A 23,330-nucleotide genomic window follows, 5' to 3' on the forward strand; every position below is an offset into this window, starting at 1 on the left:
AATGGAAAGCCTGGAAATTGTTGATTTGCTTGATTTATTTTATTGATTGCTTATTCATTTATTGTAAAGAGGATCTAATTATTTACAATTTGGGCATAATTTAAAGGGGGGGGGGGAGTCATTCGTTTAGAATTAGTGCAAATTTTGTATTATATTTATTTCCTGTTGTTATATTTTTTTCATATAGTCAAATTTGCTTTTACATTTTCATATTTTTAAATTACATTTTGAGCAGTTGAAATTTGATTAATATAACCCCCCATAAATGATATGTACAACAAAAAAAATATAATGTCAAGATTATATAATGATGAAGCATGCGCAAGACATACATATACATTTCCAGGGTTGGGGAAATTTACTTTGGAAAGTAGTGCATTACAATATTGAGTTACTCTTTTAAAAGGTAACTAGTTGCGTTACTTAATTACTTATTATAGTAAGTAATGCGCTACTATACTTTTGAGTTACTTTTGTGTTACTTTTTCTTACCAGGCTGAGGCTTGACTTGCAGGGTTTCTTATTCTTTTTTTTTTAAATAGAGGAGCAATCAACAACACACTGTATAACCTACACCTTTACTAACCTTAAAAAAACACATCGAAAACTAATAAAGTAAGATAATGTTATCTTCTGAGAACTTCCTGAGCCCAGAGCTCTACATGCCGCAAATATACAAATGAATGAAAGTTTAAGGTCCACATGAACTAGAAGTTGCGATCGTTATTTTTTTCATATTGTGACGCAGTTCCTAAAATACAGAACAGAACATTAAATGACTCAACAGTGGGCGTGGCTTCTTTTCAACTGTGAGCTGAATGGATGTAGTAGGCATTTTATTCAGAAAGACGGGGAAAGGGGTTTGGGGAGAGTTATTACAACCTAGCAGACACCTCTTCCTCATCATTTCTGTTTGTTGTCAAAACTGAAAATTGGAGCAGCGTGAATAAATATGTTAGCCACGCCCATATCTGTAGATATACGTATATGACAAATTAACTGAAAAAAATAAACAGAAAGTGCTTTTACAGATTTAAATGAAAGATTAGAAGGGCAAACTAATTTTTTGACATGCACCGATGAATTATTCACCACAAAACTAGCAATGTGAGCTAACAAAACCACATCGTTAGTTTTGATTCCTTGGGGACTTTGAAGCAATGTGTTTGATGCAATCATGATGCTTTTTGTCTTATTAGTGATGTACAAACCATTTTCAAGTGCAATTCCTTTTCATCCATGTGTTAAAAATAATAAACGCATTCTCTCATCTCTATTGTAATTCAGAAATTCACTTTTTAAAAGCAAATTAATTAAACAAACAGTAACTTGTGTTACACTTTGTAAAAAGTAACTCAAATATTATTACTTAATTTTTTTAAGTAATGTGTTACTTTAAACGTTACTTAAAAAAGTAATATTATTACGCATCTCGAGTTACTTGTAATGCGTTACCCCCAACACTGTACGTATCACCTGTGAATGACATAAATATGCATATCTAGTGCTAACGGCATGGACATGTACCTTTTGGGGCTCAGTAGATTTCTGTATATATATAAATATACACACACAGAATGTTTGTTTGTTTATTTATTTATTTTCCTCTCAGGATTAATAATTTTATTACTCCAATTTATGTTTCTGCAATATGTTTTATTTATTTAATATTTAATTGCAATTAACTTGTTTTTTGAACTTAATACTTACAGCCTGATAAATATTTATTTCAAATATGTAGATATAAAAATAGAGACATTTTTATTACATAAATAATAATAAACTTTTTCAGCAACCATATAGTATTTAATAGCATGTTTTGTATATATTTGAAAGATATTTTATTTCATTTACCAGAAATAGTTTTGGTTATTAATAACAGCACTGCTTAACTTGAATCTACCAACTTTTCACCTCCATATTATTTCTTAAAAACTCTGTTCTGCCTCTGACAACTTGTTAAAAAGACACCATAAATCTGTTCACAGAGCAGCTTCATATCCTGCGTGTCCATCATCAAAATCAGAATATGACCATTAAAAACACCCCACTGTTCCCCTCCCTCCCCTTCAGCTCTCTGTTCTTTTGTGTTTTTATCTGCCCTTGTTTTTGGATTCACCCCATTATTTTTTATCATGCTCTCTCATGTCTCTGTGTTCCCAACAGGCTTAGAGAGCTCCGAGAGCTGGAGCTTCAAAAAGCATGAAAAAAAAAAAAAATACACCATCAAATAATGCTGAGTTCAGCTCAAGTACACCAAAAACTCAAGAGGAGCGTGACACTCCACACCGCAGAAATGAAAAGCTGCTACACAATGTTGTGTCAGGACTTTTTTTACTCTGTGTATTCATTCTGTCTAGACTCCTCTCTCTGTCATCATTTACTCACTTTCATGATGTTCCCAGTCTGTGTGTGCTGTTGCTTTTTAGTGGAATACTGAAACCATAGATACATAAAGGTGTATATTATATATTTACTGTTAGACAGACTGATAGATAGACAGAAAATTAGAACTATTAATGGTACAATATATGATAAAATAACCATGTTAATATGTGATAGAAGTAATGGTATGACAGAAAGAACTATAGGTAGAAGTAACAATAGAAGGAATACCAGAAAGGCAGACAGACAGAATGATAGAACGACAGAATGTACGATAAAAGAATGTTGGAATGCGCTTTAGAATGAAGGATACTTAAACTATCGAAGGAACATTAAAAGGAATGGCAGAAGGAATGATACAATGAACAATAAAAAGATGATAAATCCAGAATGATAAATATTCATTCACTGGCCTTCAGCTTAGTCTGTATTTCAGAGGTCACCACAGTGGAATGAATCACCTACTATTCCAGCGTATGTTTTATGCAGAGGATACGAACAAATGATTGTACGAATAAAAACATTAATGGATGGAATCCGATGGATGGATGGAGTCAGACAAATGGAATCTGATGGATGGATGATAAATGGAATCGGACGGAATCGGATGGATGGATGGATGGAATCGGATAGATAGACTGAATCTGATGGATGGATGGATGGATGGATGGAATTGGATAGATAGACTGAATCTGATGGATGGATGGAATTGAATGGATGGATGGAATCGGATGGAAGGAATCAGATTGATGGAATCAGATGAATGGAATTGGATGGAATCAGATGGAAGGAATCAGACTGATGGAACCGAATGGATGGAATTGGATGGATGGAATCGGATGGATGGATGGAAGGAATTGGATTGATGGAATTGGATGGATGGAATCAGATGGATGGAATCAGATGGAAGGAATCAGATTAATGGAATCGGATGGATGGAATCAGATGGAAGGAATTGATTGGATGGAATCAGATGGAAGGAATTGGATAAATGGAATTGGATGGAAGGAATCAGATGGATTGAATCGAATGGATGGAATCAAATGGAAGGAATCGCATGGAATCCTATGGAAGGAATCAGATGGATGGAATCGGATGGAATGAATCGTATGGAATCATATGGAAGGAATCGGATGGAAGAAATTAAATAGAAGGAATCAGACAGGAGGAATTGGACGGACGGAATCAAATAGATGATGGATGGATAGAATGAAAGGAATGTTGGATCGCGATATAGAATGAATGACAGCGTATACAAAGAAATTTATAGTATCATAGATTGAATTATAGATAGAATGATAAAATGAATAATAAAAAGTCAATATAAAACAGAACAATAATACAAGAATGAATTACTATACATACAAATAAATGAATGAATAAATGAACGAATGAATGAATTTATGTATGTACAAAACAGACAGATAAATAGACAGACAGACAGATTAGCTAGATAGATAGATAGATAGATAGATAGATAGATAGATAGATAGATAGATAGATAGATAGATAGATAGATAGATAGATAGATAGATAGATAGATAGATAGATAGATAGATAGATAGATAGATAGATAGATAGATAGATAGATAGAAACGAATGAACAAACACAAGATGACAGATTGATCAACAAACTGCAGTTTAAATGAGCGCTAAAAAAGTCCCCAACACTTGTTCCAGCTGTGTTCTGTGCAAGAAAGCAAGCTGTGTGTGGGTTATGAATGACAGCAGGGTGAGTATAAATGATGAGAGTATTTTGGTTTTTTGGTGCACTATTACTTTAAAACAGATGAAGCTCGTCTCTGAGGTGAAGTGTGAATATCACAGAGACTGACAGCAGTGCTCTCCATTACTCTTTGTAGTAAAGTGGAGAGAGAGAAACAGACAGACAGCGAGGAGAGAGGAAAAAAAGGCATTTGCTTTGATATCTCTTCTCTCATTTCACAAGTCTCCGCTCTGTCAGTCATAACGAGCGTTTATGAATAAATAAAAGTGAAAGAGAACCTTAACGAGGTAAACGACTGGCACGCATACATAATACAGCGTCTTCTCTCCACGTTCAGTCCATCCACATCAGGGCCATAATGCGAGACGGGAGAAATTTCTGCAGCTCGTAATGAGGAAAACTTCATAAACCTGAGATTTCACATTGTAAAAATGGGAAAGATGGAAAGGATTTAATGATTAAACAGATAAAAATGAAGAGGATTTATGATGAAAAGAGGGATCCACACACACCTCCACATGATGAAATATTCAACATATTCTTGAGCTCCACCAGCATGAATTTGTTAGCTCTCCTGTAAAACAAAACTCTTGTCACACAGATATGTATTGATATGAACAATAATGCATTTTCTAATTAACTTACCTGCCAACTTGGTAAAATAGTATACGGGTTATTCATACCGAGTGCTTAGTCTTACTATTGGACACTGATGGTACAATAATGATGTGTTCAAAGGGGTCTCTGTGAAATCAGCGTTCAAGAAACTCAATGCATTGAAGGTTTAAGGCATCCGCGCATGAGATCTGTGCTAGTGTTATCACTTTGAAACAGAAGCAGACAGGTCTTTACATGCAGCACACATTCATAGCAAAGATGAAAAACATTAGACTTCAAAAAAGCCTCCAACCTCCATCACACACAAACCATCCTAACAACCGCGGGCAGCTTTCATCCAGTCAGAACCATCTGTGTAAGAATAGTCTGTACAAATTACCCAAATAATACCAAAGGGTGTTTTTTTACGCCATCATATACAATGTTAAATCATTAGTTTAACCTGTATTTGTTGTCATACTGTACAATCAAGCATAAAGATGTACAATAAAGACATTTATGCACAGATGCATCAGGTTTTTGGTGATTATGCAAAAAATAAGACTAATTTGCTTATTGTGAAACAAAGTGAACCTCGTGAAATCCAGTGTTGGGTAAGTTTCTAGAAAAAAAAAAGTATAACTATGTACATCATTACAATACAACACACTCTTTAAAATCTCTAAACTCTCTAAACTGGGTTTCTGGTAGTACCCAGAATAGCAAAGTCTACTAAAGGAGGTCGAGCCTTCTCATTTATGGCCCCTAAACTCTGGAATAGCCTTTCTGATCATGTCCGAGGCTCAGACACGCTCTCTTAGTTCAAAACTAGATTAAAGACCTTATCTTTTATAGTAAAGCATACACATGGTGCAACACATAACAGTATGATGCATGAATGTACTCCATGCAGGTGAGTGGGCTTGACAAACCACCTGTAGGACTTAATTAATGCACCAGACATTCTGTTAGTTTTTTTGTGGAACTACTATTTTCTTTTATGGAACTAACTTCATTTTTGCATCTCTTGTTTAAATACACTATGAACAGCAGCTACGCTAATTATTTTCTTTATTTCCACTTGGGGATACTCATTCTGAGGCCTCTAGAGAATATGCAGCACCATTGATGCAATCCAAGACCTGTGAAGAAATGATGCCAAGGTATCCATAATCCTGGACCAGACCGTATCCTGAGCAGATGCTGTGGCAGTCATGGAGGAGTGGAGAGCATGAGACTGAATCCTGACAGACCACAGTGACAGACAAGTCTTCGCATTGATCCCATAGCCCAGCCTGAACAACCGCTGGTGACCTACTCACACCTGTTTCTCCACGATCGATGTGTTCTCCAGCCAATTTACTAGAACTTCTATGTTAAGCTGCTTTGACACAATGTACATTGAAATATCGATATATAAATAAACATGAATTGAATCATTACAACTAAATAATAACTTCTAAATACTTGACTATATACCACTTAAAATCCGTATAAATCTCAATTCAATATTTGCTTCTGTATCAACAAATATACTAATTCTGAACATGAAATACAGACCAGTATTAGAAAGAAAGCAAGACGACCATCTAGTTGTTTTATGCAAAGTGTTTCATCCACTTACAATCAAACTGATCTGATTTTAATGCTACTGTTTGACAGGATGTCAGTTTAACAATGACAGCTGTGGTATTTTCGTGAGATGCGAATCGGACAAATGCCAATGTTGTCTGACTCTAATGATATAATCACAGTTTATCTCTGCAGTGCAGGTCTTGATCTTGAGCTTAATTAGTTCAAGCAGTCAATCAAGACATGAATCGATCAAAGTTGCGATACCCGTGTCTGCCTTACAAAACTAGAAAATCATTATTTGAGCAAGGATTATAAACCTTTTTATGTTTTGTAAATAATTTATTATTCTTTTTTTCCCTCATGTAGCACACCTAGAACACGTAGACTTGGCTACAAAGTTGTCTTACACATCAAAAAGAGACCAAAACCATGACAGCAAGATTACTCAGGGTGTCTCTTCACAACCCGTGGTAGAAAAATGAGCCTCTGTACAAGGCACAATGAGTGGTAGAAACTCCATGTTTAGCGCTTGAGTGAGATACAGACTGGGTCATTTGGCATTAGAAAGATGGAATAACTTATTAGACTCAAAAAAATAAATAATGTTCATACAGAAGAGTACAAAACTTGTACGTATTGTATACAATACTATTCAAATGGTAACATCATGTCAAATGACTCTTGTAAACCCATTAAGCTGCAATGAAGACCTTTATCCATGAAGGTCTTTGTAAGAACAGGTACAGATATTTACATTTCGGATTTAAAACATGTAATGGCAGCAAGAGCCGAAATTCAAGTACCGTATTTTATATCGCATGAAAACTTGCAATTTATAAAATACAAATGCATGGAAAGAAACACTACATTCAAACCACCAATGTAGTGTGTAAAATCCTATTAAAACCGCTTCGTATACATTCTAGTATGAAAACACAGCGAGGTCTGTAACGGTAGTGTCAACGGTAGGCAAATATATCAAAAGAGTTCACATTCACATTTCTTGAAGTCTTGAGTTTAGTTGAAATGAGTTGTCACAAAGTATTAGTTCCACAAAACATGAAAAATATCTGCATCTTCACCTTTATAAAATGGCCACTTGGAATGAAACAAGTACAAGGGTCACTGTTTCCACTAAACTGTAGTGACTGAAAGGAAGGCATTGTGAACTTTGGTGCCCTCGGGTGCTCGTGCTCCATGACTCATGAGTTCTTGAATGGTCATCCAGTTGTCAAGGATCTTCTTGTTTCGTTTCTTCAGCATCTTCTTATGGCTGAGCTCCAGGATGCTGACCTCCCCGCTTGCCGTCCCCATAGTTTCCCTGAGGCACTCAAGTCGGCTCTTCTGCATGAACTCCCTCCTGCGTCGCTGTTCCCTTGCCCTTGCTAGCTGCTGCTTGCGTTCTTCTTTGCTCCAGTATCGCCCCATCTTCAGCTCACTGACTGCATCATCATCCGTAGTCATCCCGCCACTACGTTCCTCCCTGATTCGTAAGGCTCGTTCACGTAGGATACGATCCCGCGCTGGACGACGTGCTACATACCTGGTTCCGTCTGCCCGGACTTTGACCTTCCATTCAAGTCTGCCAGCTTGCGTAGGTCCAGGCCGTCCGCGGAGGCTGAGCAGGCTAAGCTGACTCTGGGAGTATTCCAGAGAAGAAGAGGAATGTTGTTGTAGGAGCTGAAGATAACTCTGGTAGTGGCGTGTGCTGGGAGGCTGGGTTGTTGTAGTGCTGGTGTGGTAGGGCGAATGATATTGTCGAGCGGCTGCTAACCTATTCCTGTTTCTTTCTTTCTCACAGCGCTCGTCATCAGCAGGAAGTGCTGGGTCTGACTCCGAAGGGTTGCTGGGACTTTGCTCCAAACTGCTGGAAAAGGCCTGACTGGGTCCTTGAGATCCAGGACTAGTGATGGGGGTCTGTAAGGGAGGTGTGGTGCTGGTGTAGGTATGGGCACGGCTGCAAGTAGAGCTACTTTGGCTAGGTAAGGACAAGATGGGGCTACTGTAGGGACTCTGCATACTTCGAAGGTTCCTCTGGTTGGTCAGGTGAATTCGACGTTGTAACGAGTGGTCGGGTGATCCTTCTGTTCCCAGGGGAGTTGAGCGGGAACTTTCAGCTGTATTGTAGGCACTAGAGCTGTCTTTATCTCTGAGCTTCTCACTTTGTAGTCTTTCAGGATGCTCATTAATATCTGCAAGCTTGCCACGTCGCAGACGATTTTCCTTATCCATTCGAGGTGAGTCATGCTTGCTCCTGCGCAGCTGATGAGCTTGCATGATGCTCTGACACTCACGTTCAATGCTGCGCAGCTCTTCGTTCAGCATGTGCAACTCCCTTGCTACTCCACTTCCACCTTGCTCTGTCAGGCTACACTCGATAGTGCTGCTTCGCCTATAGACTAACCCGCATTCTCCACCATTACGGATCTGGCACTTGAGCTCTAGAAGTTGCTGAAAATGGTCACATTCCACCCCATTTTCACTCAACCTGCTCTCCTGACCCTTCTTCTCCTGCCTGGTGTCAATAGGAACTAATTGCGAGCTTGCTTCCCACCTGTCCCGAAGTTGTTTTTGAGTCCGGGGATAGGACAGAAATTCATGTTCAGAACTGTCCTCAAAGCTACATTTAATACCACTGTCTTTCTCAAGAATGGAGGAGGAGCATGTTGCTGTATCTGTACTTGCATCCTCATGCCTTGTAGACTGCAAAACACAAACAGACACTATTGCTTAATGCCTGACAGAACATGAGGAGTTTGAGCTTTGACAAATATGATCGCACTTACAAGCTTCATGCAACCTGCTGTTTGAAGGATTCCCTCTTTTTTCTGTTCCTCTAAAATCTCCATCTTCAGCTCCTCGAGGAAATCATGATGGTCCTCGTCAAGCCAGTTTCCATCCATCTAAGAAACAAAAGCCCAATAGGGTTCACTCTTATTCAAATGAACAACTCAACAGAGCATCAGAGCTTATTTTAATCGAACCTAACAATGCATTTACAGAAAGGTCATGACATGAGGCCAAGTATGGTGACATCCTCTTTATTTGTGCTCTGCATTCAACCAATTCAACTGCACACACAAATCAGTGCGCAGCCACTGCTGTGGTGCCTGGGGCACCTTGGGTTCAAGGGACCCACCTCAGCCATGGTATTGAACATGGTAAGAGTGCTGGTTATTCACTCCCAAAACCTACAATCTGCCAGTTCCAGAAATCGAACCTGCGGTCTTTGGGTCACAAGTTCTACTGACTATTAGGCCAAGGCTGCCCCGCAGATGCTTTATCCAGGGGCATAGTAAGTGGAGGGGAAAGAGGAGCAGAGTGCATAGGGCCCAGAGGCTAGAAGGAGCTCACAGTGAAAGGGGGCTGAAGTATTATTTTTACAGAAGGATACTAAATACAACCTTAATGCAAGGGAGACCTGAGGGGGCTGGGGTGTCCAGAGTGCAAACCTGTGCATTGGGCCCATAATTCCTAAAAAAGCATCTTCTGGCATCCATTCAAAAATATGTGAATTATGATATTTTTGTAGACAAAATGAATCAGAGATATCTCGTTATACTTTGGTAGTCTATATGCATTATATGCTCTTCAAAACATTAAATGTACCTACGTTTTTTCAGTTGAGTTTGTTCAGTTTTTTGTACATTTACTTCACAATGTTGTCACTAGTGGAGTACTTGCCTTCGTGCCATAGTAAATGGGCACACAGTGTGTCAGAAGCATATGATCCTGCAATTGAAACCACCCCTCACCACTAGGTTATTTCTGCTGATGGGAATCCAGAACCACATTTACCACAACACAGATTCTATCGGTGGGAGCCACAGACTTTCGTTCATGCTACTCCACTGGTTTGGCCCATTCAGATTTGTATTGTAGCTCTACACCAATGATCTCAAACTCAATTCCTTGAGGGCCGCAGTTCTGGATAGTTTAGCTCCAACTACCTTCAACTAACACCTGCTTAATAGTCTTGAGTAGTTTTGAACACCTTGATTAGTTGGATCAGCTGTGTTTGATTAGGGTTTGAGCAAAACTGTGCAGAGCTGTGGCCCTCCAGGAATCCAGTTTGAGACCTATGCTCTACAGCAGGGGTCACCAAACTTGTTCCTGGAGGGTCAGTGTCCTGCAGATTTTAGCTCCAACCCTAATCAAACACACCTGAACAAGCTAATCAAGGTGTTACTAGGTATACTTGAAACACCCAAGCAGGTGTGTTAAGGCAAGTTGGAGCTAAATCCTGCAGGGACACCACTCTACAGTATCTATGGTGATTGGCGGCCAAAAAGACTATGTTAGTCTCACCTGTCCTTCAGGTCTGGTGACAAGTAACACTATGGATCTTGAATTTTCATTTGAAAGGAGTGCAACCGCTTCCTCCCTGTTCTGCACATCACGACCGTTTATCTAGAGGAAACATGGACACAGTGAGACAATTACATACACACAAAGATAATGACAGAGTGTCAGGATTTTCAGACCGGAAGCACACTTCATCAGTGACAGAAGTGGAGCAAAATTGCATTTCCTCACCCTCACCAAAACTAGGCCCCCCTTGCGAGATAACAACCTCCAGTCAATTATGCATTTACTGGAGGAGCGACTTTGCATCGATTACTAAGACTGCCGACTGGGCTGCAGGAGCCGCAGCATTTATAAAAAGCGTTGTGGCGGTACACGCCCAGACACACAATTAAGCAGCCTCTGACAGGTGCCGTTCATCTTTTCTTCTATAGAGTAATGGCACTGTCAAAAGAAGATAATAGGGGTGGAGAGAGTGAGACAGACGCGCACTGAACCACTGTATTCATCTCCCTCACTGTTACATCCACAGATGCCTTGTGTCCTTTGTATCTCGCTCTCTCTTTATCGTCTTTTGCTCATAAATTCTGCAAACCTTTAACCCTACCGTCTCTGCTGAATGTCACACTGTCTTGGTGTACATTCTACAGAACCAGAGCAATTTTAAAGCTGAATTTTACCTATTTTTCTCCTATGCATTAGAAAAAACTGTGACTATATAACACTATCATTCATTTTTTTATGATTTAAATAAGACACCACCTATATACAACAACATTTAGAAAATAATCATTTGAAATAATACATTTATCATTCATTCTTTTTCTTTTCGGCTTAGTCGCTTTATTAATGAGGGGTCGCCACAGTGGAATGAACCACCAATTTATCCAGCATATGTTTTACATAGCAGATGCCCTTTCAGCTGCAACCCATCACTGGGAGACACCCATACACTGTCATTCACACATTCATTCATTCATTTTCTTTTTGGCTTAGTCCCTTTATTAATCAGGGATTGCCACAGCGGAATGAACCGCCAACTTATCCAGCATATGTTTTAAGTAGCGGATGCCCTTCCAGCTGCAACCCATCACTGAGAAACACCCATACACTGTCATTCACACATTCATTCATTTTCTTTTCAGCTTAGTCACTTTATTAATCAGGAGTTGCCACAGCGAAATGAACCGCCAACTTATCCAGCATATGTTTTATGCAGCAGATGCCCTTCCAGCTGCAACCCATCACTGGGAAACACTCATACACTGTCATTCACACATTCATTTATTCATTTTCTTTTTGGCTCAGTCCCTTTATTAATCAGGGGTCGCCACAGTGTAATGAACCGGCAACTTATCCAGCATATGTTTTACACAGCGGATGTCCTGCCGCAACCCAACACTGGGAAATCATTCACACATATACATTTATATTTTGCAACTGTTTTTGATGCACCAACATTTTTGATTTGATGTATTTCGATGTGTTTATTGTTAATTTATTGCGTAAAGGAAATATCTACATACAATCCATTGTTTTTACCAAACAATGCGTCAAAAATGGACAACCCCAATGTTGTTTTAATTCAATTTAAATGACACTTTTTATTCAATGGTTGCGTTTGTCCATATTTGACCCAACACAGGGTTAAAACAACCATGTATATTTAATTTGCACACCATATTTAAAAATACACAGATATTTATTATTATTCTAGACTGGTTTTAGAATAAATGTTTAATTTATTTTTAATAAAAATCAGAAAAATAATGTAAAAGATTCAATTTGCCAAACACTGGATTCATATAATGGCAGAAAATTCCATTGTTTGAATATTAGGTAATATGAGTGAACTAATGTGTTTGTGTGAAACAGAATTAAATGTATATCTCACCTGTAAAATCCGGTCTCCCTCTCTGATGCGTCCGTCCCTCGCAGCGATGCTGTTGAGTTCGACCTATCAACAGTACAACAAACACGCCATCAGTATGCAAATTGTCATAATTCATCTCAACACACTAGCAATATTTCCATGACTTATCACAAGAAGAATTCATTATTGTAATAGATTCATTTGCATATCTGTCCAAAAACGTGAACAAATCCATTCCTTTCAGACTATTTAATAAAAAAGAAACCAATTTAACATGCACACAAGTGAATGCTGCATGGAATATATAAAGATGTGACAATATGTTTTTTCTCTATTTATATATAACTTTTGAACATAAGACACACATGTGTAAAAGACTAATAGAATTCTTTGCAGTACACTGACTAACATTATACGCATAAATGCATTGTTAGTTGCTAATATTTGCATAACATACGCCCACCCGCCCCCCTCCTCCACAGTCATGTATTAATAGAACATTTCTGTAGGTTGTTTAAGATATATTTTCTGAAGATGATGCGAAAAGGAGTAGCAGTTGCCAGCGTTTGATGTCAGGTGCTCCTACATTTACATATCTCTAGGCGAGGAATGGTGTAAGAACAGGCAATGTCTGTACAATGAGGTAAAAATTCTCCCCCTGTTGAAATGCAGCCCTTGTTTTGAGCCTTTGGTGAGTGAAGAAGGTGAGAGCGAAAAAAGTGCCATTTTACACTCCACGGGAGACAGAAGGGGTGCCACTGCCTGCTAATTAAAATCAGCAATTAAAACATTGAAAAAGCACTGTCTGTATGCGGAATCATTTTCCAAACTCGACTTGCTCTCTTCATGCTTGGATCAGTCGACTTTCGTCTGCCATTTGAACTTTGGAAAACAAGAACGTTTTCCACATTGAACAGTTTTTAATTCTAGTGAAGGAATATAGTCATGTGGAATAATTAGGATGGATCAAACGCGGCTTTTATCTTTTAATTACTTTTCAGAACATTTTTAATTGATGTTAAAAGGGGTTTCGGTCTGATTAAATTGATTGCCTGCTTCAAATCTGATGTTCGCTGTCACATCTTGCAGGTGACTTTAACATGTGTTGATGAATTATACACAGGTCACTTAATTAGCATTCTTTGTTCTAAAAGTGTTCATTTTCAGTAGATCGCTGTTTATTAAACTGAACTTCTGCAAGCTAAACCACAAAATAGAGTCGGTAGCTATTCTAAAAAGTCATCACATGGTCTGTGAAAGAAAATGTGGTTACAATGTGAGTAATGAATAATGTTACAATGAAAGAAAATGTGGTTTTGAAACCCTTTTTCCCCAAATGTTGGACATGTAAATTGTAAATTAATTTCAGAAATAATATTCTAATAAAATGAAACCTATACAAGCAAACATAAACGAAAGGTAAAGTAAACAAAAATAGAATAAATTAGGAAAATAACATGACAATACAAAATCATAAAAAATAAATAAATAAAAAAATGAAGAAAATAAAAAATAAAACAAATGTAAAATAAAAAATATATATAAATACTAAAATAAAATAAATAAATATATATATAAATAAAATATATATAAATAAAAATATATAAAATAAAAAACAAAAATAAAATGAAAAAATGTTATTAAATTAAAAACAAAATAAAAATAAAATAAGAAAATAATTTAAAAAAATAAAATAAAATAAACAAACAAGCAAATAAACTAAATAAATAAATAAAATAAACAATTAAATTAAATAAAAAAATTCAATGAAATAATATAAAAAACAAATTAATACAATAAAATAAAATTGAATAAAAATAAACAAACAAGCAAATAAATAAATAAATTAATTAATTAATTAAAAATTATAAATAATTTAAAATTAAAATTTTATAAAATAATAATGTAAAACTTTTTTTATTATATTAAAATAAATAAACAAGCAAATAAATAAATAAATACATTAAATTAAATAAAAATAATAAAAATAAAACAAAACAAAACAAAACAAAATAAAATTAAACAACAAGAAAATAAACAAATGAATGAATGAATAATTAAATAAATAAATAAATAAATAAATAAATAAATAAAAGTACCAACCTGACCAACAAAGATTGCTGTATCTTCCTCGTCATCAGTGCGGTAACACAAAGTCAAACCCAGCTTTTCTTGGCTGTTCATTCGACAGAGCTCAACCTCCTGTAACACACACACAAACATACCAGATACATTTAAAAAATGCACTAGTTATCCATACATTCATTCCATTTAAACCCGTCATAACCATGCACTTAACTGTTTTTTAAAGAGCACTTAACATCCGGTATGAATAAAACATTAGTTTATAGGACAGCTGATCTCACAGTTGCTCAATTACCTGATTTCAGTTCATCAAAGCGCAGTTTTACTTCAAATGAATGATAAAATCCGCCTCTGATAGCTTCTAAACTCCAGCACTGATAGCATGGCACTAAAGTCATCTTAAATGTTTGAGCTTTACATTAGTCTGACCAGTAACGGTTCAAAGAGCATCAAATGTGTCCAACAGAAAGATGTCCCCCCCTGAATTATGATACAATCAAACAGGCCGAGGGTTATATGTCACGACTAAAGCCTGGTGCAGGTGACAGGGCTTCATTTGAGAGACATTCATCTGTCAAAGAAGAGCGGTTAGCCTGATCTCGACACGCCACTAACACTGGCCTCAGTTCAGTCGAGCAGAAAGGCTCATTTACCGGTCGACCAGCGTCATACGTCAACCACTCCACCCAACACATTAACCAGATTTACCACTTCCACTAAATGAGCTCTTCACTTTTCTTCCATGACCATTTCAAATCATTTCAAAATGTGATACCAGCCACTTCTGCACTGAAAAAAATAATAAAATAAAAATAATCAAGCTATAAACTAATAATAATGTGCTAAAAACAAGAAAAATAATCAGCCAATGGGGAAAGCAAAACTGACTTCAAGGGACACTTCAAAAATGAATATTCTGTCATAGTTTAATCATCCACCACTTGTTCCAATCCTGTTTGAGTTTCTTTTTTTATTGTTGAAAACAAAAGAACACTGTAGAAAAAGCATTGCACACAATTAATGTGTTGGGAATTGGGTAACATTCGTTTTTGTGAATTTAAGTGGATTCAATATAAAGCAATTATCAAAAACAACCTCAAAGTTTTGAGTGAAGATATTACAAAAAAAGCCAGCCATTGACTTCCATAGTGTTTTTGTTCCTACTATGGATGTCAAGGGCTCTCTTTTCTCCACAAAATTCTTTAGTATATCTTGTTTGGTTGTTAACAGAAGAAAGAAATTATTAAACGTTTAGATCCACTTGAGTGTAAGTAAATGGAAAGAAATTATAATAATAATAATATTATTATTATAATAATAATAATAATAATTATAATATATGTATAATGTACTATAATACATTCCAACTGAAAACTAGACAAAAATGTTAAAAACCATGATTTTTTTTTTAAAATGAGCATTTTAAGCAATTTTAATATAAATCTCATTAAAATAAGAGTAAAATGCTTAAAACTTCTTTTTAAAAGCATGCAGTAATTGTTTAAATGTAATTAAATAGAGCTTTTTTGAGAGTTTTCTCCTAGGTATTCTTGCACAATAAGGGTATTCTTATGAAATATTCCGTTTTTTTAAAGAGCTTTATTAAAAGATCATCACCAAAAATGTGTCAATTTTAATAATTAAAAATAAGTGTGTCCAAGGTTGACCACAAATGAAAAAAGGACAATAGCACAGATGATCAGAAAATAGTGCAAAGCAAATGATATGCCTTAATTAAGTCATCCTTTCTTAAAGGGACAGCTCAGTCAAAATGAAAATCACCTCATCATTTACTCATCCTCATGTGGCTTCAAACCTTTATGAGTTTCTATTTTTGTTCTGTTGAAAACAAAAGAAAATAGTTTGAAGAATTATATTATCTATATCTACTTTTAAAAAATACTATGGAGGTCAATGGGTGCCTGCTAGATTTTCCAAAATATCTTCTTTTGCATTCAAAAGAAGAAAGAAACTCAAACAGGTTTGGAACAAGTGAATGGTCAGTAAATGATGGCAGAAGTTTGGTTTAAAATGTAGGATTCTTGATATTTGAATTAGTTTTTGAATTCTGAATAAAATAGCTTGCACTTTATTGCCTTGGCTTTTTCTAGTAAAATAAAAAAAAAAAACACTTGGAAAGACCCATCAAGATTTATAATCTAGTGTGCAATAGGTTGTCTTTTATCTTTCATGGCAAAATAACAACACATGTTTACCAGAAATAAAAATTTTGACTTTAGATTTTAGTTTTTGTAGTGTGTGGTGTGATATAAATAGTCTAACTCTTTCTCGTATTTCAGCTGAATGTGGGTTACTGTCAGTCCGCACAATGGATGCAATTCATCACCAGCGGCTTTAATACGGCTTCATATTGATCTGCTGGAGAAGCTCAGCGATACTTCATATTTTCTGCAAGTCTATTGTTCAGGCCGCATGCTCATCAAAGAGGATCAACAGACCCGGCAAAATAATCCACACAATCTTTCTTAAACTAGTGATGGAACTGGAAAATGGGAGTGATCATTTTATAGATCGCAATATTAATCCAGGATGTGTGTCGTATTCTGAGAGGTAAAGTGCTTCTGTGAAATTGTGCTTTCCTCTGGGACTGATATGAAGGATTTTGCTGGTGATGGACAGATTGAAGTTATTATGCATGGAAAATTCTCATCCAGGCGTGAAGCAATGTAGGGTAAAGTCTGGCTCATCATAACATAGATGATAACTATAATGATAACCATAAAGATGTAGAACCAGATTTACAAACAGCTTGTGCCAGCGGCTTAAAAAATATAAAATGACTGTCAGGGTATACTATGATAGGAACCAGAAAAAAATGCATTTCAAATTGCACATTTTTGGTATTTTGTATGCAGATGTAGAAGTTTCTCCATTTTCAGAAGTAAATTTATAGTTTGTCATAGTCAGTTTGCTTTTTGAACCATTATTTAGCAGCAAAAAAAATCAAATAAAATCATCCATTTTGCACCTGTGTTGATAGCAGATTACACACATGACTTATCATGAATTGTTTTTCACATTATTAGTGCTGCTTTCTGCATAAACGTTATTTTTTTGATCCTCAAAACACATTTGAATCTATTTTTAATGTAACGTCCCTGGGTCATTTTTACTCTGAATGCCTAGAAAGGAAGTAGTCCATGTGATTTTTCATTTTATGAAGCGACAAGAATGCTTTTTTGAGCACTAAATAAATAAATAAATAAATAAATAAATATAGACTTTAGTAAAAAGAAATAAAATAAAATTAAAATAGTAACATGTACTACATAACTTCTGTTCCTATTACAGTTCCCTCTTTGTCCCATTAAAACAACAACAGCAACAGCAACAACAACAACAACAACTACAACTACAACTCTTTAGGATCCATTATTTTTAAGAGTGTGTTTACCTGGCCATTTGTTATCAGTTCACCTTATAATAACGTTATCAGCAGGTTTATATGGACCACAATTTAACTATTTTAGAAAGCTTTAAGACATGTACTACAGAACTTCTGTTCCTATTATCGTTCCCTTGATGTATTATTGTCAACACGGGCCCATTAAAAATGTATGCTTCAGCCTACGTACATTTTTTTGTGTGTGTGTGAAACTGCAAAAAGAACTTAGACATATGTTTAACTGCAGTTTCTAGCTTAAATGAACACTAGTGGGCAGTGTGATGTCAACAACATTTGTCCCTTTTTACACTAATGATATTTACAGGGACATATTATCAACAAATAAAGGATTTTTTCATGTATCTGAATTGTACAACAAAACATACCTCAAGAAATGAATATCAGATTCGCAAAAATGTAGACAGTGCCCTCTAGTGGCTTTGTCATCTAAAACGTGCAACAAAACGTACCCGGAGCAACTTATTATATTATTTATAATATTGTTTAGAGCCATATAGTTATCGTTTTGAGAGCAGATTGAACATAACGCAATAACAGATCATACGTAATGAATTAAACCTCAAAATGTCACTCTTTTGATGAAACATCTGGTGACAAGCTGTTTATCCACCTTCAAACAAGCATGACAAATATTCATAATAATGATTCATTAACACGCATGCATTTGTTTACCCAAACGAGCAAGTGAGACCCAGTAGGACAGAACATTAATTACAAAAATAAAACTAATTACACCTCAGTGGAGTCTAATCTGCTCCCCTTGTTTATAATAAAAGCTTTTTTTTTGAGAGTTCTCCATCTGCAACAAATTCAGCAAAATGCCTTTTTGAAGGAAGTCTGAAGATTTAATTTATTCATTGTATACTTTGACCATAAAAGAAAACAAAGATCAAATAATACAAGCTTTTAAGTTATATGTGGAGATGCAATTAATTTATTTTAGATTAAAAAAAGAATAATTTAATCATGCAAGCACAATTCATACATTTTGATAAATGATAAAATCATTTCCAGAAATTGATTTTGATGATGGTCAAAATAAAATACGTTTTTTGTATTTTATCAAACATCTTGCTGATTGATTTTATCATATCATTATTATCCCTTGTATTTGAGAAGCATGTAAAGTCTGCAAGAAAATTAGCTATTTATTAAAATAACTCATTTTTTAACTATCAAGTTTGTGGTAGGACTAAAATAAAAAATTTTACATGTATTTTATTATGTAAACTATTTAATAAATATTAACATTAATGTTACATATTTAATAAATAATTTTTATAAATAAAATACATTAATGAAAAAAACTAACTAAAATAATTGCATTAAATACATTCATATATTGTTTATAATTACAATTAAATGTACAAAAAACATTTAAAAAGTCAGAAGTCCCATAATGCAACAGATAAACGTAAACTGAATTATGAAGTACAGCCACCTTCTAAAAAAATATTCACACAAGCTGTTAGACATTTCTTTACAGTGCAAAATAACACTTACAAGTTCTGTCAAATGTCACAGTTATGGTGGGAATACAAAACTTTTTTCTGTTGCACTTTAAAAGAATGCATTAACAGTATTTAACAGTATTTATAAGTGATTTATTTAATCACACTATAGCAATATACAAAAAAATTTGGTGTAAATTGCACTCCGAAAATAAAGGTTTCCACAGAAGCTTCTTTATAGTGGAAAAAAGGTTCAGCAATAAGGTTGTAGTAGTTAGTGTAGTTAATGTATTCAGTAACAGGAAAAACAATGAAAAATACATTTATAACATTATTTATTCATGTTTGTTAATGGATAACAAAGTTAGTTCAATGTTAGTTCAAATCAACATTAAAACACATGTTTAGTTGTGTCTTTTACTGAATGAGCACTGTGCTACGCCCGACAGATCATACTATTATGTCTTTCTTTTTTTCCATTCTTTTGTAACCTGTTTTAACACATTTTAATCTGTTTTTGTCTGTATTTAATTACTTTTATTATATGTTTTTATTTTCTTATACTTTTATTCCTGTTTATGTAAAGCACTTTGAATTGCTACTGTGTATGAAATGTGCTACATAAGCTCACCTTGCCTTGCCTAGTTAATAAAAACTCACAGTGCAGTACTATTTTAGATTTTAATAATGCATTAGGAAATGTTAAACTAAGATAAGTATTGTTCACTCATACTTCATGTTTGCAATTACATTAACTAACATTAACTTATGAAGCCTTGTTGTAAAGTGTGACCAAAAGTTATGCACACTAAGAAAAAGGTGGTTCTTTTATGAGTACATTCTTAGGGGAACCAATAAAGCTTTTTCTATGGCATCTCTTTAAAACAACAACAACAACAACAACAACAACAACAACAACAACAACAACAACAACAGCAGCAGCAGCAACAGCAAAAGCAACAGCAACAGCAACAGTAACAGCAACAGCAACAGCAACAGTAACAGCAACAGTAACAGCAACAGCAACAACTCTTTAGGAACCTTTATTTTTATGTTTGTCTCCAGTCATCTAATAATAATGTTAACAACAGGTCTCTATAGACCACTATTTTAAATATTTTAGAAAGCTTTAAGAAATGATTTTAAAGAAATACAGAAGTGTTTACCTACCTCACACTCAAACTCAACTGCTCTGTCCACATCTGCCTGAGTGCTGGCCACATATTCTGGACAATCGAAATATTCATGCTCCATAGTCTGAATGGAATGACAGCTGGGTAGAAGAAAAACACAGTAAAAAAAAGCCACTTTATGTCCCGGATTTTATTGCAAATTCAAATTCACAGGTTCTCCAAAACCAATCCTTAACTCACAGTAGAAAACAGAACATGTCTGTAGACCGAGGATGCCCACAGTTGTAAATAATACCGTAAACCTATCATGACTGCTCCTAGATCATTAGCAAAACACATATTCACACTCAATGCTAATATTTTACTACTTACAGTTTAATTTGAATAAAAATGCTGCTTACATTTTCTACTTTTATGATCTTTCCTTTATGTGCATTAATTATGGTAAATGCTGAATCAAATATGTGTGCTGCATGCAAGAATCAATGTTATGTGTTTTTACACAGCATTGTTTCAGCATATTATAGAGTTATGACAGAAAATAAGAAACAGCTTGCAAATTCTCAGTTTCTTTGGATTTATAGTGCTTGAGTAAAATGTAAACTAACATAAACCTCATTACTTCCACATTCAAAATAAAGACAGAATGCTTTCAGACATGCTTCGTGCCATTTATTTTTTACTTTGCATTAGAGCAGTGTTTCTCAACCACGTTCCTAGAGGACCACCAACACTGCATGCTTTGGATGTCCTTTGTCTGTCACACCCATTACAGATCTTTCAGTCTTTGCTAATGAGCTGAAGATCTAAATCAGGTGTGTTTGGTTAAGGAGATATGGAAAATGTGCAGAGCTTGTGGTCCTCTAGGATTGAGCTTGAGAAACACTGCATTAGAGGATGTCTCAGTATAAAAAAAATCCATTTCCTCTCTCGATTTAATTTTTTTAAAATACTATTAAGATTTTCTTGAATAAATAAGATTTAATTAAGCACAATTTAGCACTTTTTTTACTTTCAGATATATTTTCGACCAGAATTCGTACTTTTAGTTGAATCAAATTTCCACTCAGTATCTGCACTTTGACTATCATTACAAACAGATTAGCAAAGAAAACACGCACACACACACATGAGTATGTAAATAATCAGAGGTGGCTGATCATCCCCAGACACACAAAGTGAAGCTGCTGAAAGGCCGTAAAAGAGTATAAAGCAGCGAGAGAAAGCTCTGCGCCAGCATGTTTGATATTTTAGCGCTCCATTAGGTTTTAATCAGCCTGTGTTCTGCTCATTACTGGAAATGGATAAGGGAAGACACTACAATAATTACACATAGACTCTGGCGTGACTTTTATGACAGCGGTGGGCCGGTTTCTGGAGGATCAGGGCTTAACGACTGAAGCCTGCTGATGAAGATATTCATGATAATAACACACACACACTGATGATGGCACATGTGTTAGTATGCTTACTGTGAGGGTTAAGACATTTAGAAGGTAGAATTAGTCTAAAAAAATTCTAAAATTTCATCATTTATAAAATTTTAATATCTATAAAATTTCCAAAACAAATAATACATCTGAAAAAGTTATACGTTATTTTATGATGTGCTTTTTACGGTGTAACTAAACATTTAAATACTGAGTAATAATAATTAACTACATGTAGGTACTATTAAGTCATTACTTAAAGTATGGATAATTTATTGCCATTATAGTAAATAAATGGAAAAGGAGGTGTTACAGTCTAAAATAATTTATTAATATTAATATAAGTTATTAATAATGAATAATAATTAAATGACAAATATAAACAAATAAACAATTTATATATAAAATATTTATTTATACATAGAAACGTTCTACTATAAAACTATTATATTATGTATTTTATATGTTTTATTGAGTATTTAAAGTGCTGAATACTAAATAAAAAATATAAATAAACATTGATTATTAATTTAAGTCAAATGAACATTAAAATAAAATAAAAGATAAAAACATGTAAATTCTGTTTAAATTGTATAAAACTCTAATATTATAAAAAAATAATTACTTAAAATTTCTGTAAACTGTATGTAAACTGTACTATTATACATTCTATTATATATTCTATTAAATAAAGGACTATATCATACTGTATAAATATAAAACGCAAACGGGGGGAGAACATGTAAACTCCACACAGAAACGGCAACCTGACCCAGCCGAGGCTCGAACCAGCGACCTTCTTGCTGTGAGGCGACAGCACTACCTACTATGCCACCACATCGCCAATTACATTATACTGAGTTTTTTTGTAATATGGAATTTTACAAAATAATTTTAATGTTTATTTTTATGCATTACGATATTCAAACAACTAAATACCAAATATAAACGTATCTAAATAAATATATTACATATTAATGTTAAAGATTGTACAATAAACTTTACAGTAAATGGATCAGGTCTAAATCTAATAATCAGCTATGATGTAATGAAGTCCAGATGGACTGAACGGTGCCAGCAGGCTGTTGATGTACCTGTCGGACAGCAGGAATGGACAGATGTCTGGCACCGGTGGAGTCGAGGGTCTCATTTTGGCCAGAGCCATGATGTGCTCAAAGGTGATGTCGGTCTGAGTGCAAACGTCCACCACACAAACCTCCTGCAGGCTCTGGGTAACAGACGATGGGCCACGTTTCAAAACCTGCACCACGATCGGCTCCTTCCGCAGGGCCTCTACCGTCCCATCATGACCAGACTTCGAGAACTCACGACCATTCACCTGA

The 23,330-nt window shown here is 35.2% G+C and overlaps 1 protein-coding gene across 1 annotated transcript in view; it reads right to left on the reverse strand.

Moving 5' to 3' along the window:
- Nucleotides 1–6,643: 6,643 nt before the first annotated feature.
- Nucleotides 6,644–23,330, reverse strand: part of pdzrn4 (PDZ domain containing ring finger 4) — a 52,093-nt gene continuing 35,406 nt past the window's right edge. The window contains exons 2-8 of the mRNA XM_056455084.1: nt 23,082–23,326; nt 20,595–20,697; nt 14,565–14,663; nt 12,483–12,545; nt 10,592–10,693; nt 9,070–9,186; nt 6,644–8,986 (exon numbers count right to left, since the gene is read on the reverse strand). Coding sequence (XP_056311059.1) covers nt 7,418–8,986; nt 9,070–9,186; nt 10,592–10,693; nt 12,483–12,545; nt 14,565–14,663; nt 20,595–20,697; nt 23,082–23,326 — 2,298 coding nt within the window. The 3' untranslated portion in view covers nt 6,644–7,417. The remainder of the gene's footprint in view (nt 8,987–9,069; nt 9,187–10,591; nt 10,694–12,482; nt 12,546–14,564; nt 14,664–20,594; nt 20,698–23,081; nt 23,327–23,330) is intronic.

Source organism: Danio aesculapii, chromosome 4 (genome assembly GCF_903798145.1).
Source record: "Danio aesculapii chromosome 4, fDanAes4.1, whole genome shotgun sequence".
Lineage (NCBI taxonomy): Eukaryota > Metazoa > Chordata > Actinopteri > Cypriniformes > Danionidae > Danio > Danio aesculapii.